Raw genomic sequence first — 23,861 nt, forward strand, 5'->3', positions numbered from 1 at the left:
GTATCAAGGTAAGAAGTGCCCGTTACAGTAGGTTCACCAAAAAAGAAAGGCCCATAGACTTTCCAGCAGGGTACGTCACAAAAAACAGTCACTTTAGGGGAATTTCGTTGCATTTGTACCACCTCGTGCGGATTTTCTGAGCCCCAGATGCGCACATTGTGAGTGTTAACATGTCCACTAAGGTGAAAGGTCGATTCATCACTGAAGACAACATGATCCCGAAAATCTTCATAGTCATGAAACAACGTTTCGTTTGCACATAATCCATGGTCTGTCAGCTTTAGAGCCTGTAATAATTGTAAATGGTAAGGACGTAGTTGTACGTGTTTTCTTAAAACTTTCCAAGCAGTCGACATGGGAGCTTGTAATTCACAACTAGCCTTCCGAACTGACACTAACTCTTGGTCGTCCTGTGCTCTTCCGTTTACAAAGGCAGCCGGTATCTTCAAATTGATGATACCATCTACGAATTTTATCATCACTTGGAGGATCACAATTGAACTTCAGGTGGAATGTACGTTGCACAGTAACTACAGATTCTGTCTTAGCAAATTGCAAAACAAAATGCTTCCTGTTCACTAGTCACCTCTACGCTACTATCGCTGTCTAACAGATTGCGGCAGAAACATTGCACACTGGTGCCAAACACAACTGTTTGAGTTGCTCTTTCATTGGACATATCATTTATAACTGTGAGTTTAATGTAATAAATATTATAAAGCGTTGAAACTTCGATATTCCTGTATAAACACCCTGTATTAATCAAATTAAACAAAGAAATGTGGAAATCTGTAATACATTTTTTTTTTCAAGTAATTGAGTCTTTACATGCTGGTTAATTAGTCATTGTTTGGTGTTTTAAGTTAATGAAGAACTAAAATTAAGTGTACCATATGGTTATTAGTTGTCATCTAGCTACTGAAGAACCATAGAATAAGCTTAAAACATGGTCGTGTATCTGCCTGTGTTTAAAATAGTGTGAACCTAATCTAAGAACTTAATAGATGTACGAGAACTGTGCATAGAGGCAAAATTTGAAATTATAGGCCAAAACAGGAAGATGTTGTTTCTTTGGGATACTGCGCCGCCGCCCCCCCCCCCCCCCCCACTATGGGAGAAACAAATTGAATTCAATAAAATGGTATAAACCTGCTGTGGAACCAAATTGTGGAAGAAGAATGGTGGAAAGACCGAGTAAAGTGGTAAAGTACCATTGGTACCCCAACCCGACTAGATGTTGGATATAGGGGTAACAAAGATGATGATGAAAATGGTATAAAATAATAACCAGTGCCGATGCTAGCAAATTGACCAAAACATTTATAGACCTGTTAATTAAAAATGTTGAAGCATATTTCCCTAGCTGCTACAAGAAACCTCCCAAGCAGTCACTGTACAGAACCACAAAATCCAAAAATTAGTACACCCAACATCTAAGCAGAATTAGAATTATGATGCTACTATATCATGGTATGGTTGGGAAGGGAGTAAGACAGGGCTGTAGCCTCTCCCTGATGTTATTCAATCTGTATATTGAGCAAGCAGTAAAGGAAACAAAACAAAAATTCAGAGTAGGTATTAAAATCCATGGAGATGAAATAAAAACTTTGAGGTACACTAGTGAGATTGTATTTCTGTCAGAGACAGCAAAGGACTTGGAAGAGCAGTTGAACAGAAAGGAGGGTATAAGATGAACATCAACAAAAGCAAAACGAGGACAATGGAATGTAGTTGAATTAAATCGGATGATGTTGAGGGAATTAGATTAGGAAATGAGACACTTAAAGTAGTAAAGGAGTTTTGCTATTTGGGGAGCAAAATAACTGATGATGGTCGAAGTAGAGATGATATAAAATGTAGAGTGGCAATGCCAATGAAAGCGTTTCGAAGAAGAGAAATTTGTTATCATCAAGTATAGATTTAAGTGTCAGGAAGTCGTTTCAGAAAGTATTTGTATGGAGTGTAGCCATTCATGGAAGTCAAACATGGACGGTAAATAGTTTGGACAAGAAGAGAATAGAAGCTTTCGAAATGTGGTGCTACAGAAGAATGCTGAAGAAGATTAGATGGATGGATCACATAACTAATGAGGAGATATTGAATAGGATTGGAGAGAAGAGAAGTTTGTGGCACAACTTGACTAGAAGAAGTGACCGGTTGGTAGGAAATGTTTCCGAGGCATCAAGGGATGACCATTTTAGTATTGGAGGGCAGCGTGGAGGGTAAAAATCGTAGAGGGAGATCTAGAGGTGAATACACTAAGCAGATTCAGAAGGATGTAGGTTGCAGTACATTCTGAGAGATGAAGCAGCTTGCACAAGGTAGAGAAGCATGGAGAGTTGCATTAAACCAGTCTCAGAAGTGAAGACCATATCAACAACAGTATCATGATAGGTCAGAATGTTGCAGTGGCGGATACAGAAAAACCACAAGGAGGGGGCATTAAAGATATTTTGATCTACCTTTACTTTTACCATGATAAAAAATAATCAAGTTACATGCAGTGTTTAAGAAAGTTTTATTTAAACGGATTATACACATATACAAGTCAATGCCATCTTATGAAATAAAAAAAAGTTACAATTGTAGTTCTCTTTCTTAAATGATGTGTTAACTATCTATATGCCAGGCAGAAACATATAAAATGTGATGACACGGATGCACGTGCTACGTAGGAAGGTACAACTACTCAATAACTCATTCAGTCGAGTCGACTGACGAAAGAAATTAATGAATAGCGTGTGGGCTGACTGGAAGGGGCGGCACGGGTGGCAATGCAGGTGGCCTTACGCGCCCCCTCATGTGTATCCACCACTGGAATGTTGTAATGCTAATGTGTGTGAAAGTGAAAAAGCTTTACAGGTCTGATATCAGGGCAGCAAAGTGCTAAGCAAATGATAAATGTATAATGAATAAATGAATAGTGAATAAATGCAAAGCTGCAGGAGAAATTGTTAACACAGAAATAAATCATGAAGATACCAATTTCACCAAACACTAAAAGCAAATTTTGTCAGTGCTCACCCATTGAAAATATTGTGGTCAATGTATGTCAGGCAGGGGCGCAACTGCCAGGAATAAATAGTAAATTAACAGAAACTTCTCACTAAACTGCAGTATCAGAGAAGGTGGTTATTGAATCAATAACTAAATGTAATTTATTATCATTATAATCTTATCAGTTTTTTTGTGCTGTATATGTGTGTAAAAAAAAATGTCTGTTTGATAATTTTTGACACAGGTGAAATACTTTTGGTGGATGTGGAGAACAAAGAAATATTACATTCCACACAGACTCAGAAAGAGGTTACATGTATTTCATGGGTCCAGGAGAGAGAGAAATCCAAAGATGTCAGAAGGAAGGGAACTGATGACAGCACAACTCCTCACTCTTCTACCATTAAACATTGCAGTCCATTCCTGCCAAAACTGCCCTCTCTTTCCCGCAGCTTTGGCCCTGGTACTGGTTGTGTGGTAGACGATAATCCTGAGGACTGCAAAAAGGTTATATGTTACTACTTCTTTACTAGCATGTCATATACGAGACGCATCCAGAAAGTAAGTTTCCCAATGTTGTACCCTTTAAAGCAGATATATTCAGCCAGGAAAATTGTGTGTGCACAACAGATCTATGACATGTCAATCAAATGCTGGCCAGACAGGTTAGCCTGGTGTCAGTACCGTCGCTGCAGTGCCCTGAAATGGCGTCTCTTATTCATTCTCCCACCTCCTGTGAGGTTTGGTCAGTGATAAGGTTCCATTATGCACAAAATATAGGGCCCATCAAAATTCATCGCCAGTTCTGTCAGATCTGTAGGCAGAACATCATGAGCAAACAGATGGTGCGTTGCTGGTGTAGGCTTTTTTGTGAAGGTCGTCAGTGTGTCCATGATGAAAAGTGTAGTGGGTGACCGTCCTTCATCAGTGATCATCTGGTTGAGCTGGTGCAGCATTGCAACCTGGAGAACTGTCACTTCATGATTATGGATCTCAGCAGCCATATTCCACGGGTATTGTGAGTCTTGTTGCATGAAATTGTCACTAAGCACCTGCTGTTCAAGAAATTGTTTGCCGGACACCTGAGCACAAATTGAAATGGTTTGGGAGCAGCACTGGCATTTCTGCAGCAGTATTATGATGATGGCAATGAATTCTTTGATGATATTGTCACAGGCAATGAGACATGAATTTCTCACTTGACATCGGAAACCAAACAGCAGTAAATGCATTGCCATCACAGTGGATTTCTGTTCAAGATGAAATTCCAACAGACTGTGTCAGTGCAGAAAGTGATGTGCTTGATGTTTTGGGATAGGAAGGGCATTCTGCTCGTTCACTTCCGGTCCAGAGGTGAAACGGTGAAGCTGACCATTAGTGTGAAACAATGTGGAAACTGTGATGTGCCATTCAGAATAAAAGGCGAGGAATGCGTACTGCAGGTGTCATGCTGCTCCATGACTATGCTCGTCCCCATGCGGCTCAGCGTACAGCAACTGTTTTGCAGATGTTTGGCTGGTAGCAGTTTGATCGTCCAGCATACAGTCCTGATCTTGCTCCCAACAATCTTTTCTTGCACCTCAACAAAAACCTGTCCTCTCGCCAGCATTTTGCCAACAACAAAGAGCTGAAGATGACTGTCACACACTGGTTCCATTCGCAGGCAGCAGACTTCTGCAACACAGGAATACAAAAATTGAGCTCATGATATGACAAGTATCTCAATTCGTTTGGTGACTACATTGAAAAATAGCTCAAATATTGCCGTACCTGTTGCCAATAAAGTTTTCATGTAACTATGTTGTCTTTGTTTTTCAAAAATGGGGAAACCTACTTTCTGGATGCACCTTGTAACAGGTTAATGCCACTGATATCTTTTAAATGGTTGAGATTGTGGATAAAAATATGTTTCCTATACAAGAGCAAACACTCAAACACAAGTGATATTCTGTGTGACATATTCCAGGCAGTGCTTGGCTGGACATTAAAAGAAGTTGAAATCTTAATCATTTTATTGGCTGTGATCCAGCAACCGTACACTGTTTAATTACAGAACACATACACAGCCACTTCGGTTGCACAAAATTTAGTTGGTTGACCATGGTTTCAGTTGCACTAGGGCAATCTTCATCAGAATAAAAAGTTACATGGAATACATGTAATCGCAGCATGGTGCTCAGACATTTTAAACAATGGTGTGATTCCATGTAACTTTTTACTCTGATGAAGATTACCCTACTCCAGTCGAAACTGTGGTCAACTGACAAAATTCTGTGCAACTGAAGTGGCTGTATATACATTTTGTAATTAAAAGAACTGACTGCTAAAGCACAGGCTGTGTTTGCAAACCCATGTCACTTTTCATTTATCCCCAAATCTTTTGTGAAATAGAAGGTTTGTACTTGTCAGCAGGGTAAATTTGAGGTAAATAATATTGTAATAAAATTTGTGCAGATAAATGCAGCTACTTTGAAGCTTAATCATCATAAGCTCCAGTAATGGAGTTATTTTAAGCAGTGGAATGTCACTCAGTGTTTTAAATGTAGGATAGGCAATGTATTTCAGCTATGTCATTGGCTTTTCCTTTGGCTTACCTACCCACAGAGTTGTATTCAATGAAGATAATACTAAGCACCTTATTGATGAGTGCTTGCCATTCTTCTACCAGAAAAACAATCAATGGAAATGAAAATGCTGAGGTAGATATAAACAGACTACACTAAGTGGAGTGGATGTATTGTAATCTTGAATTCCAGGACTGTATCCAAGCAGTTCTGAACCAAGTTGCAATAGTTTGTACCATGATACACTCCCCTAGAACTCTTTGTTAGCTTATATGGTAAACAACATGTGTTGGGAATGATGTTGAGCAGATTCAAGTTCAATGCATTTGTATAGAACATTTGGCTGGCAAACTGTCACTTAATTTGTATTGGCAAGTAATGGGAGAAGGCTGTAGTCCATTCCAAATTCTGTTATATTTGACAAGGAATCTTTCAGGCCATACAGATGATGCTTTTTGTCCTTATGCAGTGTTCAGATACTTCTTCTACCAACTGAAAAATATTGTTATTACATTTACTTGAAAATTTCTTTGTAAGGAATTTCATGTCATTTTACATTTTTGGTTGAGAGACTATGTTGGAGAGAATTCAAGGTGATCCCCTTGTTACCATTGCTGCCTGGACAGCTGCCACAATTCTGATACATGATAATCACCTGGAGACTTGGACAATGTTACTTGCCATGTTCAAGAAGTATATCTCAAACAAAATTTGTCTTCTATTTAATAGGAAAAAAATGTACATGAGCAAAGTAACTCAGTGAAGTTCAAACAGTGCAGACAGTGTCATCATCATGAGTGTTCTGCCTAAAGGCAGGTTTTTACATGGTAGTTCTCCAGGCTGTCCGGTCTTCTGCCATCCTCTTCAGGTCTGCACAATTTCCTCTTCCCTTCATGTCGTCTATCACCTTGTATCTCCTTCTTCCTCTCAGTCTTCTTCCACAAACCAATCCTTCCAAAGCATCTACTAGCAAGCACTCCCTTCTCAATGAATGTCCCAACCAGTTCTTTTTCCTTTCTCTTACAACCTTTAGCAAACATCTTCTCTCACCAACACTTCCCAATACTCTTTCATTACTCACTCTTTCCACCCAGCTTATTCTCTCCATTCTCCTCCACATCCACATCTCAAATGCTTCTAACCTTTTTTCATCCTCTCGTCTCAGTGTCCAAGTTTCTGCCCCATATAGTGCCACATTCCAGACAAAACATTTGCCAAGCCTTTTCCTTAGTCCTTTATCTAATTTGCCACGTAAGAGTCTCCTCTTTCTCTTGAATGCCTCCTTCACTATGGCAATGCGAGTTTTCACCTCCTGGTGACATCTCAAGTCTTCAGTTATTGTGCTTCCGAGATATTTAAATTCACTTACTTGGCTAATGGTAGATTGTCCTATTTTAATATTGGACAGTCTGCGTCTTGTACTGATGACCATACTCTTTGTTTTTGCTGTGTTTATTTGCATCCCATATTCCACACAAGCTTTGAGCATGTTATTCACTGTCCGCTCACTTTCTGCCACTAATACCATGTCATCAGCAAATCTTATACATTCTATTCTCATTCCACCAATACATATTCCTCTTTTCCCATCTAAGCTTTTCACACTAATCTCTTCAAGGTATATGTTAAACAACAGTGGGGAAAGGCAACAACCCTGTCTAACACCTCATCCAATGCTGCTTCCTTCTGACATTTCATTTCCAATCCTTATCCTTACTTTCTGGTGTAAATATAAATTCTGTATCAGTCATCTCTCTTTCCAATCTACCCCTTTCCTCTTCAAAATATCCATCAGCTTGTTCCACTGAACTCTGTCCAAATCCTTTTCTAAATCTATAAAAACAGCAAACATTTCTCTACCCTATCCATATATCTTTCCCCTATAGTTCTTAGCAGGCCAATAGCATCTCTTGTTCCTTTTCCTCTTCTAAATCCGAACAGCTCCTGTGCAATCCCTCTATCCAGCTTGCCATATAACCTTTTATTCAACACTCTCAGCAAGACTTTAGCTACATGAGAAATTAAACTGATGGTCCGGTGCTCTTCACATTTTTTAGTGTTTCTCTTTTTCTCTATTGGTATCATAACTGTTGCAGCAAAGTCCTCAGGCCATTCCCCTTCATCAAATATCTCGTTACAGAGGTAGACTATTTCTTGTCTTGCCTTGTTTCCCAGACTCTTCAACAGTTCTGCTGGCAAATCATCTATTCCACATGCCTTGCTATTCTTCATCTCCTTCTGCGCCTTTTCTACTTCTGCTTCCAAGATGGTAAATCGCTTTCCATCTTCCGGCACATATTGCTCCTCTTTAACCTTAATTTCGCTTTGCATTTCATCCCCATTATACAGACATTCAATATATTCTTGCCATCTGTTCAAAACCTCCTGTGGTTCTTCTGCTAGAGTACCATCCCCTCTTTCTATTTCCAAGTTACTCCTCTTTCTTTTACGTTCAAAAACTATTTCACTAGTCAGTTTATACATCATTTCATACTTTCCCTCTCTCTGCATTTTCTCTATTTTGTCGCATTTCTGTTTCATCCATTTTTCTCTTGCTTCTTCAGTTTCTCTTCTTAATTCATTTTTCAGTTTCTAGTACCTCTTTTTGCCTTCTTCAGTTTCTACACTTTTCTACTTTCTGCGCTCTTCCATCTTTTTCAACATGTTTTCTGTTATCCATTCTTTCTTGGTGCTTTGGGATACTCTAATTCCTAGTACCTCTTTGGCAGAGTCCAAGAGTCCTTCCCTCATTTTTATCCACTTGTCATTAACACTTTCATCAACACTACCTCTTCCCCATTTTTCCATAAATCTGTTCTCCCAATCTGATGCCTTTCCTACCACTTTTAGTCTTTCTATGTTTAGTCCTTCCTTTGCTTTACCTCTCCAGACTTTTTTCAACTTCACTTGTATTTCTCCCATCACTAGGTTGTGGTCTGAATTTATATCCACTCCTGGATAAGCTTTAGCATTCTTCAAACAGTTCCTGAACCTTTTTTGTATCAGGATGTAGTCCAGCTGATACCTTTCCCTATTCAAATTTGATATCCATATGTAACGTCTCCTTTTGTGGTGTTTAAATAATGTGTTACCCACTGCTAATGAATTTTCTTTACAAAAACTAATTAGTCGTTCACCTCTCTCATTTCCTATTCCTAATCCAAATTTTCCTACTGTATCTTCATCTCTTCCTTCACCCATCACTGCATTCCAGTCCCCCATGATGATAATGCAGGCATTTCTATTTTCCTTCTCGATGAGTTCTTGTATTTTCTATAATATTCTTCCACTTCCTCATCTCTGTGCTGGCTGGTTGGCATATATACCTGTATTAATACCAGATCTTTTGAACTACCCTTCAGTCGTATCATCATCAGTCTTCCATCAATATATTGTACCTTCATTACCTTATTTTTCAACTTTTGCCCTATCTATATTCCTACTCTGTTTTCACCACTCTTGATTTCCCCTGAGTAAAAGAGTTTATAATCTCCACTTTCTATCTCCCCATTCTCTCCCCATCTCATTTCACACAAACAGAGGGCATCTGATCTGTTCCTTTTCATCTCCTGTTTTGCATTCTCTAGCTTTCCTGCTTGCAGAAGTGTCCTCACATTCCATGTTCCAATCCGTATCTTTCCTCCCTTCACTTTCCCTTTCTTCCTTTCAAATACACTCCTGGAAATGGAAAAAAGAACACATTGACACCGGTGTGTCAGACCCACCATACTTGCTCCGGACACTGCGAGAGGGCTGTACAAGCAATGATCACACGCACGGCACAGCGGACACAGCAGGAACCGCGGTGTTGGCCGTCGAATGGCGCTAGCTGCGCAGCATTTGTGCACCGCCGCCGTCAGTGTCAGCCAGTTTGCCGTGGCATACGGAGCTCCATCGCAGTCTTTAACACTGGTAGCATGCCGCGACAGCGTGGACGTGAACCGTATGTGCAGTTGACGGACTTTGAGCGAGGGCTTATAGTGGGCATGCGGGAGGCCGGGTGGAGGTACCGCCGAATTGCTCAACACGTGGGGCGTGAGGTCTCCACAGTACATCGATGTTGTCGCCAGTGGTCGGCGGAAGATGCACGTGCCCGTCGACCTGGGACCGGACTGCAGCGACGCACGGATGCACGCCAAGACCGTAGGATCACACGCAGTGCCGTAGGGGACCGCACCGCCACTTCCCAACAAATTAGGGACACTGTTGCTCCTGGGGTATCGGCAAGGACCATTCGCAACCGTCTCCATGAAGCTGGGCTACGGTCCCGCACACCGTTAGGCCGTCTTCCGCTCACGCCCCAACATCGTGCAGCCCGCCTCCAGTGGTGTCGCGACAGGCGTGAATGGAGGGACGAATGGAGACGTGTCGTCTTCAGCGATGAGAGTCGCTTCTGCCTTGGTGCCAATGATGGTCGTATACGTGTTTGGTGCCGTGCAGGTGAGCGCCACAATCAGGACTGCATACGACTGAGGCACACAGGGCCAACACCCGGCATCATGGTGTGGGAAGCGATCTCCTACACTGGCCATACACCTCTGGTGATCGTCGAGAGGACACTGAATAGTGCACGGTACATCCAAACCGTCATCGAACCCATCGTTCTACCATTCCTAGACCGGCAAGGGAACTTGTGTTCCTACAGGACAATGCACGTCCGCATGTATCCCGTGCCACCCAACGTGCTCTAGAAGGTGTAAGTCAACTACCCTGGCCAGCAAGATCTCCGGATCTGTCCCCCATTGAGCATGTTTGGGACTGGATGAAGCGTTGTCTCACGCGGTCTGCACGTCCAGCACAAACGCTGGTCCAACTGAGGCGCCAGGTGGAAATGGCATGGCAAGCCGTTCCACAGGACTACATCCAGCATCTCTACGATCGTCTCCATGGGAGAATAGCAGCCTGCATTGCTGGGAAAGGTGGATATACACTGTACTAGTGCCGACATTGTGCATGCTCTGTTGCCTGTGTCTATGTGCCTGTGGTTCTGTCAGTGTGATCATGTGATGTATCTGACCCCAGGAATGTGTCAATAAAGTTTCCCCTTCCTGGGACAATGAGTTCACGGTGTTCTTATTTCAATTTCCAGGAGTGTATGTCTACTCTCAATGTGTTTCCCTCCCGGAGATCCGAATGAGGGGAAGTTTTAACTCCGGAATCTTTCACATCGAGAGACATACCATGTACTGCTTGGGAATGTAATGTGGTAGATTCCTGTTACTTTCCACATAGGCAGTAGGATGCCCAGCCTAAAGTCAGCCGCTCACCATGAGTCAGACACTGTCTGTAGCCCCTCTGGGGTTCAGTCGTTACTTGTACTCTTTTTGTACCCAAAGAGAAAAGGCGCCTCTTCCGCCAGCTCCGCCGTACCGAAGCCCATCTTCTCCGCCTTCGCTGCCATTGAGGTCTTCACCGTATTCCTGGCAAGGGGCCCTCACCACGTACTATCACCCAGGCCAGGTGAATCAAGGTTTTTTTAATGAGGTGTTACTCCTCCCCCTCCTTTCTCAACCGGGCTTGGGACCGGCTATGGCGGTATAATCAAATTTTAAATAATTTGACATGTAATTTCATTTTATATATTACGCTATATTCCCATTTCTTGCACATTGTAAATAAGCTGAATACAGGCATGCATATCACAAGATGTCATTTTCAATTAAAAGTCTTCAGACATAAAAGTAACTTCAGGCATATGCCAAGGGAGAGTTATAGGACCACAACTTTTCAGTACATGTATAAATGGCCTAGGAGACAACATCAAAAGTTTCATAAGGATTTTTACTGAGTATGCTGTAATAGACAGAAGAATCACAATGCTAGAAATTGAAATGTTGGAGGCTAGATTTTGGACAATGAGCCCAAAATTCTTTTAGTGGGACCACAATAATCAGCTACAGCAGGGCTTCAGTATTTTGGGAAGCATATATAAGATGGATGAGGAGGGAAATAGATTCAGGAGAGAGAAGATACCAATCACTTCCTTCACCGACTCTCCTCCATCCCCCCACCCCTGCACCTCCTGGATCCCTACTCATCACTGTTGATGCCATTTTTGTATACACCAACATTCCTCTTGTCCAAGGTCTTGTCACTATTGAACACTGCCTCTCCCAATGTCCTTCAGGCTCCAAAACCACAGCCTCATTCCTCATACACTGAACTAACTATGTCCTTACAAGAAGAGAAAGTTCACAAACAAATTCATGGTGCAGCCATGTGCACCCTCATGGCATTCTCTTATGCCATACTATTTATCAGCTGTCTAGAGCAAACCTTCCTAGCCACTCAAAACCCCAAACTCCTGGTCTGGTTCAGGTTCATTGATTATATCTTCATGATCTGGATCCAGGGCCAGGACACCCTACCCCCATTACTTCACAACCTCAATGCCTTCTGACCCATCCACTTCACGTGGTCCTCCTCAACCCTGTGTGCCACCTCTCTGAGGCTCCATTCACACTTCTGTCTCCATTAAGCCTACCAACCACCAACAGTACTGCATTTCAACAGATGCCGTCCCTTCCACACACAAAAATCCCTCCCGTACACCCTGGCAATTTGGGGATGGCTTATCTGCAGTGATTGAAGGGCCTTTGCTAAGTACGCTGGAGGTCTCACAAAGGCCTTCACTGACAGACACTATCTCCCAGACCTAGTCTGCAGGCAGATATCTTGTGCCATATCCCAACACTCCCCAAGCCTCCCATCACTTCTAAGAACCAGTTACAACAAAGTGCCCCTTTTGTCACTGAATACTACTCCAGACTGGAAAGCTGAACCACATTCTTTTCCATGATTTTGGTTACCTATCATCATGCCCTGAAATTAGGGACAGCCGACCCAAGATCCTTCCCATACCTCTTCCGGTGGTGTTCCATTGTCCACCCTACCTCCACAACATCCTAGTCCATCCCTTTGCCATGCCCAACCCAAATCCCTTGCCACAGGGATCAGGAGCAAGACCTGCCCACTCCACCCACCCAGCACTTCCTGTTCCAGTCCTTTTTCAGGCTTCTCATACGCTATCAGAGGCCAGGTCACCTGTGAAAACAGCCATGTTATATAACATCTCTGCTGCAGTCATTGTTCAGCTTTTTATACCAGTATGTCTACCAAACAGCTGTCCACGATGATGAGTGGCCTCCGCCAAACTGTGACCAAGAGCAAAGTGGAGCACCCGGTGGCACAACATGCAGCTGTACATAACATACTTTATTTCAGTGTCTGCTTCACAAACTGAGTCATGTAACCTACAGTCTCCCCCCCCCCCCCCCAGTCCCCCCACTGTCCAACCAATTGTTTCTGCCCCCTCTGTCCTGCCACTTCCTAAGAATTCGCCGCTCATCAACATCACTGTGCTCTCTGCTGGTGCATGCACCTGTCTTTTTCCCCTTCTCTGCTCCTCTCCTCTCCTCTCATTTCCACTCCCAATATCCCCCCCCCCCTTCCCCTCATCTCCGTCCTTCACCGCCTCTTAACACAGCACCTGTCAATCCTGTCCCGCCACCTGTAATCCCTGCATGCTCTGCCAGGCAGTGTTGAACCCTCTTCCCTCATCCATACTGTTTTGTTATCCCTCCTCCTTGCCCACCCCACTCCAGATTGTTGCTATCATTTGAGATGCAGAGTGTGTGTGTGTGTGTGTGTGTGTGTGTGTGTGTGTGTGTGTGTGTGTGTGTGTGTGTTTCTATTTTCTGTAGAAATTTAGCACAATGCATTTCAGCAGCATGTTGCGATTATCAGGTGCATTATACAGTTACTTATACATCACCTGATAGGTTATGTACATTAGCTGTGTGTGCCAGTGGGGTTAAGAATTGAAAAATAAACCTGCGTGAAAGGATAAATCTGTTACAGTGTGTACATTATGTGAGTGGCATGATTAGGTAATATATATTGATACATTTACTTACATTTCTGTTGGCGATTTCATTTTCTGGCACACAGAGCACAGTAACAGGTAAATCACAACTTAGCATTTTCACAAATGTCTGTTTACTTCTTTCCAAAGAGTTTTAAAATCTAAGATAAACTACTTACAATTTCAAAGACTGTTTACGACTTTCAAGAGAGCTATAAAATTTAAGCTAGTTTACTTACAATTTCAAAGACAGTAATATATACCTGTAGTGAAGATGAAAACTTTTATTTAGATGTATTGGCAATATGGAGAATGTTACAGGGGTACATAATGAAAACTATTCTGTCAATGAAATAAACATTTAATGTTGGAGAAGGTTTTGAAGAAGTTAACATTATTACTTTCAAACTTATCATTTAATAATACATCTCCATGTACTGTGTCAAGAATGAAGATTTTCAGTTCTTCATATAAGTTCATTTGGTGTCCCTTATCCTTTGTGCAATATCATTGAATGGGTGGCCTGTGTCTTTTATGTGAGTGACTGTTGCTAATCTGTTGTAACTGTTAGTGTCGTAAGCATTTGCGTGTTCATTATATCTTGTTTGGAAGTCTCTCCCAGTTTGGCCTATATAAAGAGATCTGCAGGTATTACGTACTTTTTATTAATGCCTGATTGTGAGTGTTTATCAGTCTGCATGTGTATATTGTGTCTCAGTGTGTGTTGCAGTTTGTTGTGTGTTGTAATGTCGTGTGGTCTGGGAAAGTTGTAAACAGACATTTGTGAAAATGCTAAGTTGTGATTTACTGTTACTGTGCTCCGTGTGCCAGAAAATGAAATCGCCAACAAAAATGTAAGTAAACATATTAATATATATTACCTAATCATGCTATTCACATAATGTACACACTGTAACAGATTTATCCTTCCACGCAGGTTTATTTTTCGATTCTTAACCCCACTGGCACACACAGCTAATGTACATAACCTATCAGCTGATGTATAAGTAACTGTATAATGCGCTTGATGATGGCAGCATGCTGCTGAAATGCATTGTGCTAGTAAAATATTAGTTAAAAAATGACTGCAGCAGTATAAAATTATTCCACATAATCTTATAATACAGTTGCAGACCTCAAACAACATCCATATAACATTGATAAAAAGTATTTTCATCATACCTGTCTGCAACTCAACATGTCATCTTTATTGTAAGTAGCAATCCATCTTTTCGTAATATTGTTGTAAATAAATAAAATATTGAGTTAATAAGGTTGCTATTATTTTGCACCACAGGAAGGTGGTTGTTATTTTCCACCACAGAACTTACTGGTTTCTAAATAAAAATTTTCCTATGGAATAGGGGCTCATTTCAAACTTTTTGTGTGATTTGTGTGTTTGATGTCATTAGGAGCACATGATTTATATAAATTTTAGTGTTGCATAAAAACTATTTTGAAATGATGTAACACAGTACAGTCTTATTAATACAGCTACAGGAAAAGACAAATTGCTATTACTTTGTGATTAGAGTTACAAGAACAGCTTAAGCAAAGAATATTTTGTCTTTGGTTTTTGATACACTATGTAATTTATTCTCACAGTCTCAATATCCCTGTTCATGTTCTCAAAAATTAACATTATAAATGCTTTAATAATAGCCAGAAGATGGCAGCTTTCTTTCAGTTTGCAATCTTGTGACTTGTGTGAATGTTAAAATGTTCTGTTTTCAATGCAAGTTTTGTTTTATAAAATTGATGATGTTTTTTTGTTACCTGTTTGCGGTTTCTTGTGTCATTAATAGTGTATCTTGCTGTAGGTACTTGATCAGGAGCACATTAACCTCCTGTTGGTGGGTCTGGAAGGAGGGCAGTTGCACATGAGTGTCTTTGGGCTGTTTCCCTGTGGTCATCTGGACATGCAGGAGAGTGTAACCGGAGGAAAACCATGCACAGTTCTGTCAGCGGATGTTTCTGATGACCTTCGCCTGTTGTTTGTAGTGCTTGGTGGACCTGTGAATGATTTAGGATTTACTGAAATTAGTGTTGCAGTCTTTGACATTTCTGTGAGTAAATTATGTACTTAATAATTTACTTCATTTTTTCACACATTTCAAATTTCATTATGTATGAAATGCCAATTGTGCCACTGTGTACCACTAGCTACTGATAATTATGTTTGTTCATAATTTTGGTCATATCACATTTTGGAAAAGCCATATCATGTAACAGTCATGGTGATGACTTTTGTTTAGTCAATTCTAACCCCTGAGACTCATTCCATATCAGTTCATCCAAAAACTAGGCATTTTCCCAACCATCATCTCGTTTTGATGAAATTTAATTATTTTCTGCCGGCCGGTGTGGCTAAGTGGTTCTACGCACTTCAGTCTGGAACCACGTGAGTGCTACCGTCGCAGGTTTGACTCCTGCTTCAGGCATGGATGTGTGTGATGTCCTTAGGTTAGTTTAAGTAGTTCTAAGTTCTAGGGGACCGATGACCTCAGATGTTAAGTCTCATAGTGCTCATAGCCATTTTTGATTATTTTCTGCCTACAGAGACATGTAACCAAAACATTTTTTCCAGTTAATCATTTTCTGTTCATATCCACCTAAAGGAAAATTCACTCATCAAAACTATAAAGTTATAAGTAGGGACCATAAAATGTAGCATCTGTTTTACCAAACGAAAGCGTGGGTATGTTTGGAATGACTCCTTACCCTCTCCCTTAGACCCCACATCCTTGCGTCTGTACCTCTCCTTCCCTCTTTCCTGGTGAATCAACCATGGGTTGCGAAAGCTGGAATTTTGTTTGTGTGTTTATGTTTGTTTGTGTGTCTATCAACATACCAATGCTTTCGTTTGGTAAGTTGCATCATCTTTGTTTTTAGATATATTTTTCCCACGTGGAATGTTTCCCTCTATTATATTCATATATCAGTGCTATCAATAGAACCGACAAGGCACTTAGTGTAGGAGTCGAGCTGGAAATAACTGAATTCACACGTTAGGGGAAGAATTCCGTTGAGGTCGAAATAGAGTGACAAGTTTTATATTTCAGTTGCTATAATGCATGTTCAGACACTGTATACTGGCAGACAGCCTCAGGTGTTGATAAATTAGAACTTGATTACCAGAAGGAAGAGGAGCAGTGCGAGGAAACTATCCCATCTCCCTCTTGCATGGCAGCAGCCTACATCTGTGTTCTCAAAAGCAGAAATGACACTTTACCACAGGATTCACTGATACCTTCTGATGTTGTGGGGGCTATAATCAAAATCTCTGATCATTCAGTGGCCCACAGTTGGCATGACACCTGAGCTTTGAGCATATAGATACATTATTGCATTCATGCACATTTTTTAAAGCATGTTCTTATGCTCATTACCTTTTCATAATGGGCTTCATCAAGTGACGTGTAGTGTCAGTAACCAAAAACTGGTTCTGTTTTCGATATTATGCAGAAAATAAAACAGTTTCTAACTGTTACTGACAAAAAAGTTCATCGATATACAAATCACTATGAAACAGTTGGAAATAGACAGTTTTGCATTTTGAAGCAGAGTTCGCATCCGTATTTGCATTTATTGCAGAACGCCAATTTTTCTATTCCGAATTATGAAAGACAATTGCTAACCCTTATTATCATTAATAGGTGAAAAATCAGTACTACCAAAAGTCGCATTTAAAATTTGTGAAACTATCCTAGCTTTCATAAGTAGTAGTTCCCCTTCGAAGCTATTGGTATTTGTCCAGTTGCTCATGTTTCAACTCGCCTCCGAAGGTGCACCAGCATTTGATTACTGCAGGACTGTTGTCAGCAAACAATTTCAGTCCTTTCTGTGGCAGCTCTTGCAGCGTTCAGGTTGTAGAGCATGGTGAAACCAGTCAAAGCAAAATTCAGTACTGAAAGGCTGAATGACCGAAGATTTGTGGACATCAGGGCCCACAAGACGTCAGAGTTCCTTGCATTATATACACGATGCAGCCTGTCTTTCACTCTCAGCAACATGAGGAAGATGGCCCTCATCAGCCAAGTGGAAGGAGCTAAGCACTCCCAGGCAGTCACATCATTCAGGAAAACAGCTGACATTCATATTTTTCATAATTCTCAGTAAGTGAAGTGCTATGATCAATTAGTGATACATAGACTCATATCAGCTGCCTGTGTAACACAATGCCTAGGGTCAGTGAATGCGAAACAAGTTCGGAAAAACAGGAAGCACCATTGTGAAGCTGGTATTTGAACCCAGGACAGACTTGAGGATGTATCTTGAGTATACTTGTCACCTCGCTTTGCCCTGTGTTTGTGTATCCCCTCACAATCTAAGGGTTTCTTAAACCAGCACTAGAATTTTTTCCCCCAGTGCTCTTTATACCCTAACAGGATTTAATTTTCAATGGTTATGTTGTTTATACCCTGCTGTTTTGGTGACGTGTTATGTCATTGAAAGGGGATTATTCACCAGATGTTCCTGTTCTCCTCACTTAAGTTTTAAAGCATTATGCTTTAGAATGTAATTGAGGAGAACAGGGACGTCTAGTGAGCTGGGAACTTAAAGTGAAGGTCATAATTGAATTCTATGATGGACGAGCATTAGTCTGTTCTCTCATTGGAAAATAAGAAAAGAAAACAAAACAACGAACATTACACAAAACACAATACAGTCAGTAACGGCTATCAAGCAATTACTTGCTTAGGTTGGTAGTGTCATAAACTTGGTGGTTCAGACCCAACCTGTACCACCGTTTGATGGAACCACAGTTCAAAACAAGAGCTCCCTAAAACTTTGACCATTATATATGTATGCATGATACCAATTTTTGAACTTAAGCTAGCAGACAAATGTATATGTTTCTTTGTTCAAAGATGCTAGGTCCCACAGTTGAGTACTACATTGCATTGCGTGGTATATATTTTATACACACCATTCAACAGCCCACAACTAATATGGCACCACAGCATTGTTTGCGTTGCGTTCTTGTACTTTTTATTTTGCAGACATATTCTTATGCTCATTAGCTTTCCAAATTGGGCTTCACAAGATGATGCTGTGCAGTACAGTAAGTGAAAATTTATTGCATTTTCGATTTTCATGTGCAGTAAATAAAGTTATTTCAGTTTATCTCTGATAAAATAATTAATCTGGATGCAGTTCACTATGAAATAGTGTCTATTAGAAAATTCTGCTTTTTTTCACATTTTAAGATGAATTCACATCTGTATTCAAATTTATTTCAAAATACGAATTTTTGAGGCACCTACTCATGACTTTCAGGCAACACATGGGAAGTTAGAGAGAATGTTCTCAACAAGCCATAACATAGTGCCCATGAACATGTATGCAAAGATGATGATAACATCCACAAGAATGAAAGACTTAAGACCCTTAAATAGAGGTGCAAAGTCAATTCACAAGCTGTCCCTTGTCTGATCTGAAATAGGCCATGAAGAGAAATAGTGTGCCACATCACGTTAATTTCACATGCGTGTTTGGTAAGTATGGACTGTCTGCTTATTGTCAACATTAATATCCAGTCACTTATATATGAAGCCTTGTCAGTGCCTTCATCTGCGACTTCCCTCAGTCTGCTTCATGTAACTCACTGATGTGAGGCCAGAGTGCAGCCAGGATCAAAACCCGGTACTCAAGACTGTTCTGTGGCCAGTAGAAGTACCCCCAGATTAAACAATCACTCGTGCATAAAAAAAGAGGTCTAGCTTCAGTTCTATGGATTGTAGCAAATACTCCACCCAAACAAACTGCACTGATTGTACTACATTGCGGAGTGTGGGTTCATGATTTGCTAGTCTACTCACTTCCCAAGCCATCACAGAGAAATAATGTCTTCAGCTAGCAGGAAACAAAATAATCTTGCTTGTTGAACTAGTGATCAGGACCCATCAGTAGACATAATATGGAGATGGTGTCTTGATGAGTGAATCAATAGCGGATCTCATAATGATAACGCACAAAAATAGCTCTCAGTGCTGTAATTGTTCTGACGCGTTGTGATATAAGTTTGCTTGAAAGCCAAAAAATGAAATTAGCAATTTGTCCATGGCCTGGTAGAATTTTGTTCCATATAAGAAAATATGGAGTAATTGATATTATAAATGGTAGTCAGTGCCTATAATTACCTGTGCCACAGGTGCAATCAGTTGTTCCATGCTGTCAGGTTAATTACATGATAAAACCACGACCTCCCAATTCAGATGAAACAGTTGCTGAAAGGTTTGTAGAAAACTTGAGTTTGATTTCAAACGTGTACCCAACGCATATGATAATAGTTGGTGGTGACTTTAATTTACCCTCAATATGTTGGCAAAAATACATGTTCAATTCCGGAGGTACACAAAATATAAACCGAATTGTGAAAATTATTTCGAACAATTAGTTCATGAGCCCACACGAATAGTAAATGGTTGTGAAAACACGCTTGACCTCTTAGCAGTGGTGACCAGATGTGGCTTAAATTCAAAGAAATAGTGTCAGCAGCAATTGAGAGATTTATACAAAATAAATTAACAAACGACAGAGCTGATCCTCCTTGGTACACAAAACGGGTTAGAACACTGTTGCAGAAACAATGAAACAAACATGCCAAATTTAATCAGATGCATAATCCCCAAGAATTAGGTTCCTTTCGGAGTATGCTGATGCAATAGCTCCATACTTAACAATCATATACAACCATTCGCTCGACGAAAGATCCGTACCCAAAGACTGGAAGGTTGCAGAGGTCAAGAAAGGCAATAGGAATAATCCATTAAATTACAGGCCCATATAGTTAATGTTGATATGCAGCAGGATGTTAGAACATATATTGTGTTCAAACATTGTGAATTACCTCGAAGAAAATGGTCTATTGACACACAGTCAACATGGGTTTAGAAAACATCGTTCCTGTGACACTCAACTTGCTCTTTGTTGACATAAAGTGTTGAGTGCTATTGACAAGCGATTTCAGATCAATTCTGTATTTCTGGATTTCCGGAAGGCTTTTGACTCGGTACCACACAAGCAGCTTGTAGTGAAATTGCGTGCTTATGGAATATCGTCTCAGTTATGTGACTGGATTTGTGATTCCCTGTCAGAGAGGTCACAGTTCGCAGCTGTTGATGGAAAGTCATCAAGTAAAACCGAAGTGATTTCTGACATTCCCCAAGGTAGCTTTTGCTGTTCCTTATCTATAACTACACAATTTGGAAGACAATCTGAGAAGCTGTCTTTGGTTGTTTGCAGATGATGCTGTCATTTATCGACTAATAAAGTCAAGCTGCAAAATGATTTAGGAAAGATATCTGATTGGTGCAAAAAGTGGCAGTTGACCCTAAATAATGAAAAGTTTGAGGTCATCCACATGAATGCTAAAAGGAACTCGTTAAACTTCGGTTACAGGATAAGTGAGTCTAATCTAAAAGCCATAAATTCAACTAAATACCTAGGTATTACAATTACGAACAACTTAAATTGGAAGGAACACATAGAAAATGTTGCGGAGAAGACTAACCAAAGACTGTGTTTTATTGGCAAGACACTTAGAAAATGTAACAGACCGACTAAGGAGACTGCCTACACTTCACTTGTCTGTCCTCTATATTGCGCAGTGTGGGATCTTTACCAGATATGACTGACAGAGTACATTGAAAAAGTTCAAAGAAAGGCAGCATGTTTTGTATTATTGCGAAATATGAGAGCGACTGTCACAGAAATGATACAGGATTTGGGCTGGAAATCATTAAAAGAAAGGCATTTTTCATTGAGACGGAATCTTTTCACGAAATTCCAATAACCAATATTCTCCTCCGAATGTGAAAATATTTTGTTGATACCTACATAGCGTGGAAGGATCACCATGATAAAATAAGGGAAATCCGAGCTCGTACAGAAAGATACAGGTGTTCATTCTTTCTGCATGCTATACGAGATTGGAATAATATAGAATTGTGAAGGTGGTTCAATGAACCCTCTGCCAGGCACTTAAATGTGATTTGGAGATTATCCATGTAGATGTAGATGTAGATAGAATTCTTGATGTGCTGCTCCCGGGTAGACCCAGTGACTATATTGTCATCTAAATAGTTCACAGCTTGTGGTACCCTGTTGCTGTAAGGGTTCTTGAATTACTGCATGATTGCTCGTAACACCTAAAGGTAGCTTATTATATAGATATAAAGCAAAGGACGCATTGATTACCACAGAGCACTTTCATTCTGCGTAAGGTAGTTGCAAGTATGTGACAGCTAAATATTTCTTAAAACAGAACTGCCCTCCTGATGACCTAGCCAACTTCTCTGCTGTACACAGGACTGAATAAACATCTGCCTTAGATTGAGTGCTAATTGATGCTCTAAAATTGTCAAATTATGTAAGTAGGCCTCTAATTGCCTTCATGGGCTTTTCCTATTGGCTTGATGTTGGAAACACGACACTTCACTGCAGGGAATATTATTAGATGTGAAATGTAGGAAGGGGGAAGAATGGGTGAGAAATCGTGACAGATAGCTGCACATGGTGTTGTGATAATGCAGTGGCAGAAGTTGAGAATTTGTGCTGGACTGGGACTCAAACCCTGATTTACCACTTCTAATGAGCAGTCACCTTAACTGCTTGGGTCATCCGGACACAGTCAGTGACTGACTCAAATTTACAACTTATCACACAGTGCAGTGCAGCATCGCTCATCCATTAAACTCTCTGCTTGCAAATTCTAATTCCCATAAGAGTTTAGACAATATTTGTGCAGTCACACTAAAACAAACATCAAGGAGCCATCTGAACTATCTGACAGAACAGACACTAATCAGATATATACACTTATGAAAAAGAGGTTAACAGCTCCTCAATGTTTGTTCCAGTGCCAATGCACAAATATTGTCCAGACTACCACGGGAACCAAGATGTGCAAGTATAGTGTTTAACAGGCAAGGGACTGTGCATTGCAGCTTGCAGTAAGTTGGAAATTTGAATCAGTCGGGGATCTTGTCCAGCTGGCTGAAGCAGTTAAGGCAGTTGCTCATTAGAAGTGGTAAATCTAGGTTCGAGTCCTGGTCCAGCACAAATTTTCATCTTCCGCCGTTGCGTTACCACAGTGCCTCATTCCGGGAAACTCGACAAGCCTGACATGTTTTTTGGCTTTGAAAAAAAGGTAGCAGTAGCCGACTGAGATGCAGCAACAGATAAGTAAACCGCTTTTGTGACATTTACGAGTTCCTAACCAGGAGCGAATTTTATTGTATCATCTGTGTGCTTTAATTGTTTAGTTTCTTGAGTTTCTGCGTGTGGATTTAAAATCTAATAGCCACAGTTCTCGCGTTTTCATTTGCGTCAGAAAGTAAACCGATTTTGTGACATATTACAAGTTCCTTATCAGGGGCAAATTATTTAGTTTCACCTGAGTGCTTCAGTAGTTAGGTATTTTAATATCTGCGTTTTACTAGACACAGTTCGTGTGTTTTCGTCAGTGTCTACAATAGAGTTGCGCAGCACATGCCGATAGTCCGTTTATCTGCATAGTTTAGTTTTCCATGGTCTTTAGTATGGACAGGGACTGCGATTGTAGTGTGCCCATGCGAGCCAAGTTGGTGACACTTCGCTCTCAGCTTCAGGCTGTGATGGCTTCGGTTACACAGCTTGAGGCTGCAGTGGATGGACATCACTGTTTTTGGCCGGCCGTGGGGGCCCAACAGACATCCAGCGCTTCAGAGTCCTCCGATCGGTCCTCACCGGTGGCCAACCCAGCTACTGCTCACACTGACCTGCAGGCAAGTGGGAGGTCACCCCGGGGCAAAGCAGGCTGCGAAAGACTTCGCAGGCTGCTGCACGTAAGGCCTCCCCGATTTGACTGACAAACAGGTTCCAGGTTCTGTCTGTTGCTGATACTGTCACTGAGCCAGATGTCGTCGCCTGTCCTGTTTCAGAGGAAACCACTCAGCTTGCAAAATCCGGGCAATCGCAGATGGTGGGATTATTGGTAGTTGGGAGCTCCAACGTTAGGCACGTTATGGGGTCCCTTAGGGACTTGGCTGAGAAGAAGTGTAAGAAAACTGATGTGCAATCTGTGTGCGTACCGAGTGGAAACATTCCAGATGTGGAAAGAGCCCTCCCGGATGCCATGAAGAGCACAGGGTGCAACCAACTGCATGTGGTTGCTGACATCAGTACCAATGGTGTGTGTCACTTTGGATCTGAAGAGATTCTCTCTGGTTTCGAGTGCCTAACAGAAGTGGTAAAGGCTGTCAGTCTTGCTTGCAAGATGGAAACATAGCTGACCATTTACAGCATAGTCGACAGGACCGATTGCGGACCTCTGGTACAGAGCCAATAGGGGGTCTGAATCAGAGGCTCAGATGGTTCTGCGATCATGTAGGCTGCAGATTCCTCGACTTGCGCCAGAGGGTGGTTGGGTTTCGGGTTCTGCTAAATAGGTC

General features: G+C 41.1%; 1 protein-coding gene across 2 annotated transcripts in view; it reads left to right on the forward strand.

Moving 5' to 3' along the window:
* The window catches only part of LOC126281228 (anaphase-promoting complex subunit 4-like), a 124,196-nt gene that overhangs the window by 17,531 nt on the left and 82,804 nt on the right, over positions 1 to 23,861 (forward strand). For both annotated transcript variants that reach the window (XM_049979993.1, XM_049979994.1), the window contains exons 4-5: positions 3,242 to 3,504; positions 15,246 to 15,491. In XM_049979993.1, coding sequence (XP_049835950.1) covers positions 3,242 to 3,504; positions 15,246 to 15,491 — 509 coding nt within the window. The remainder of the gene's footprint in view (positions 1 to 3,241; positions 3,505 to 15,245; positions 15,492 to 23,861) is intronic.

This window comes from Schistocerca gregaria, chromosome 7, assembly GCF_023897955.1.
Source record: "Schistocerca gregaria isolate iqSchGreg1 chromosome 7, iqSchGreg1.2, whole genome shotgun sequence".
Classification (NCBI taxonomy): domain Eukaryota; kingdom Metazoa; phylum Arthropoda; class Insecta; order Orthoptera; family Acrididae; genus Schistocerca; species Schistocerca gregaria.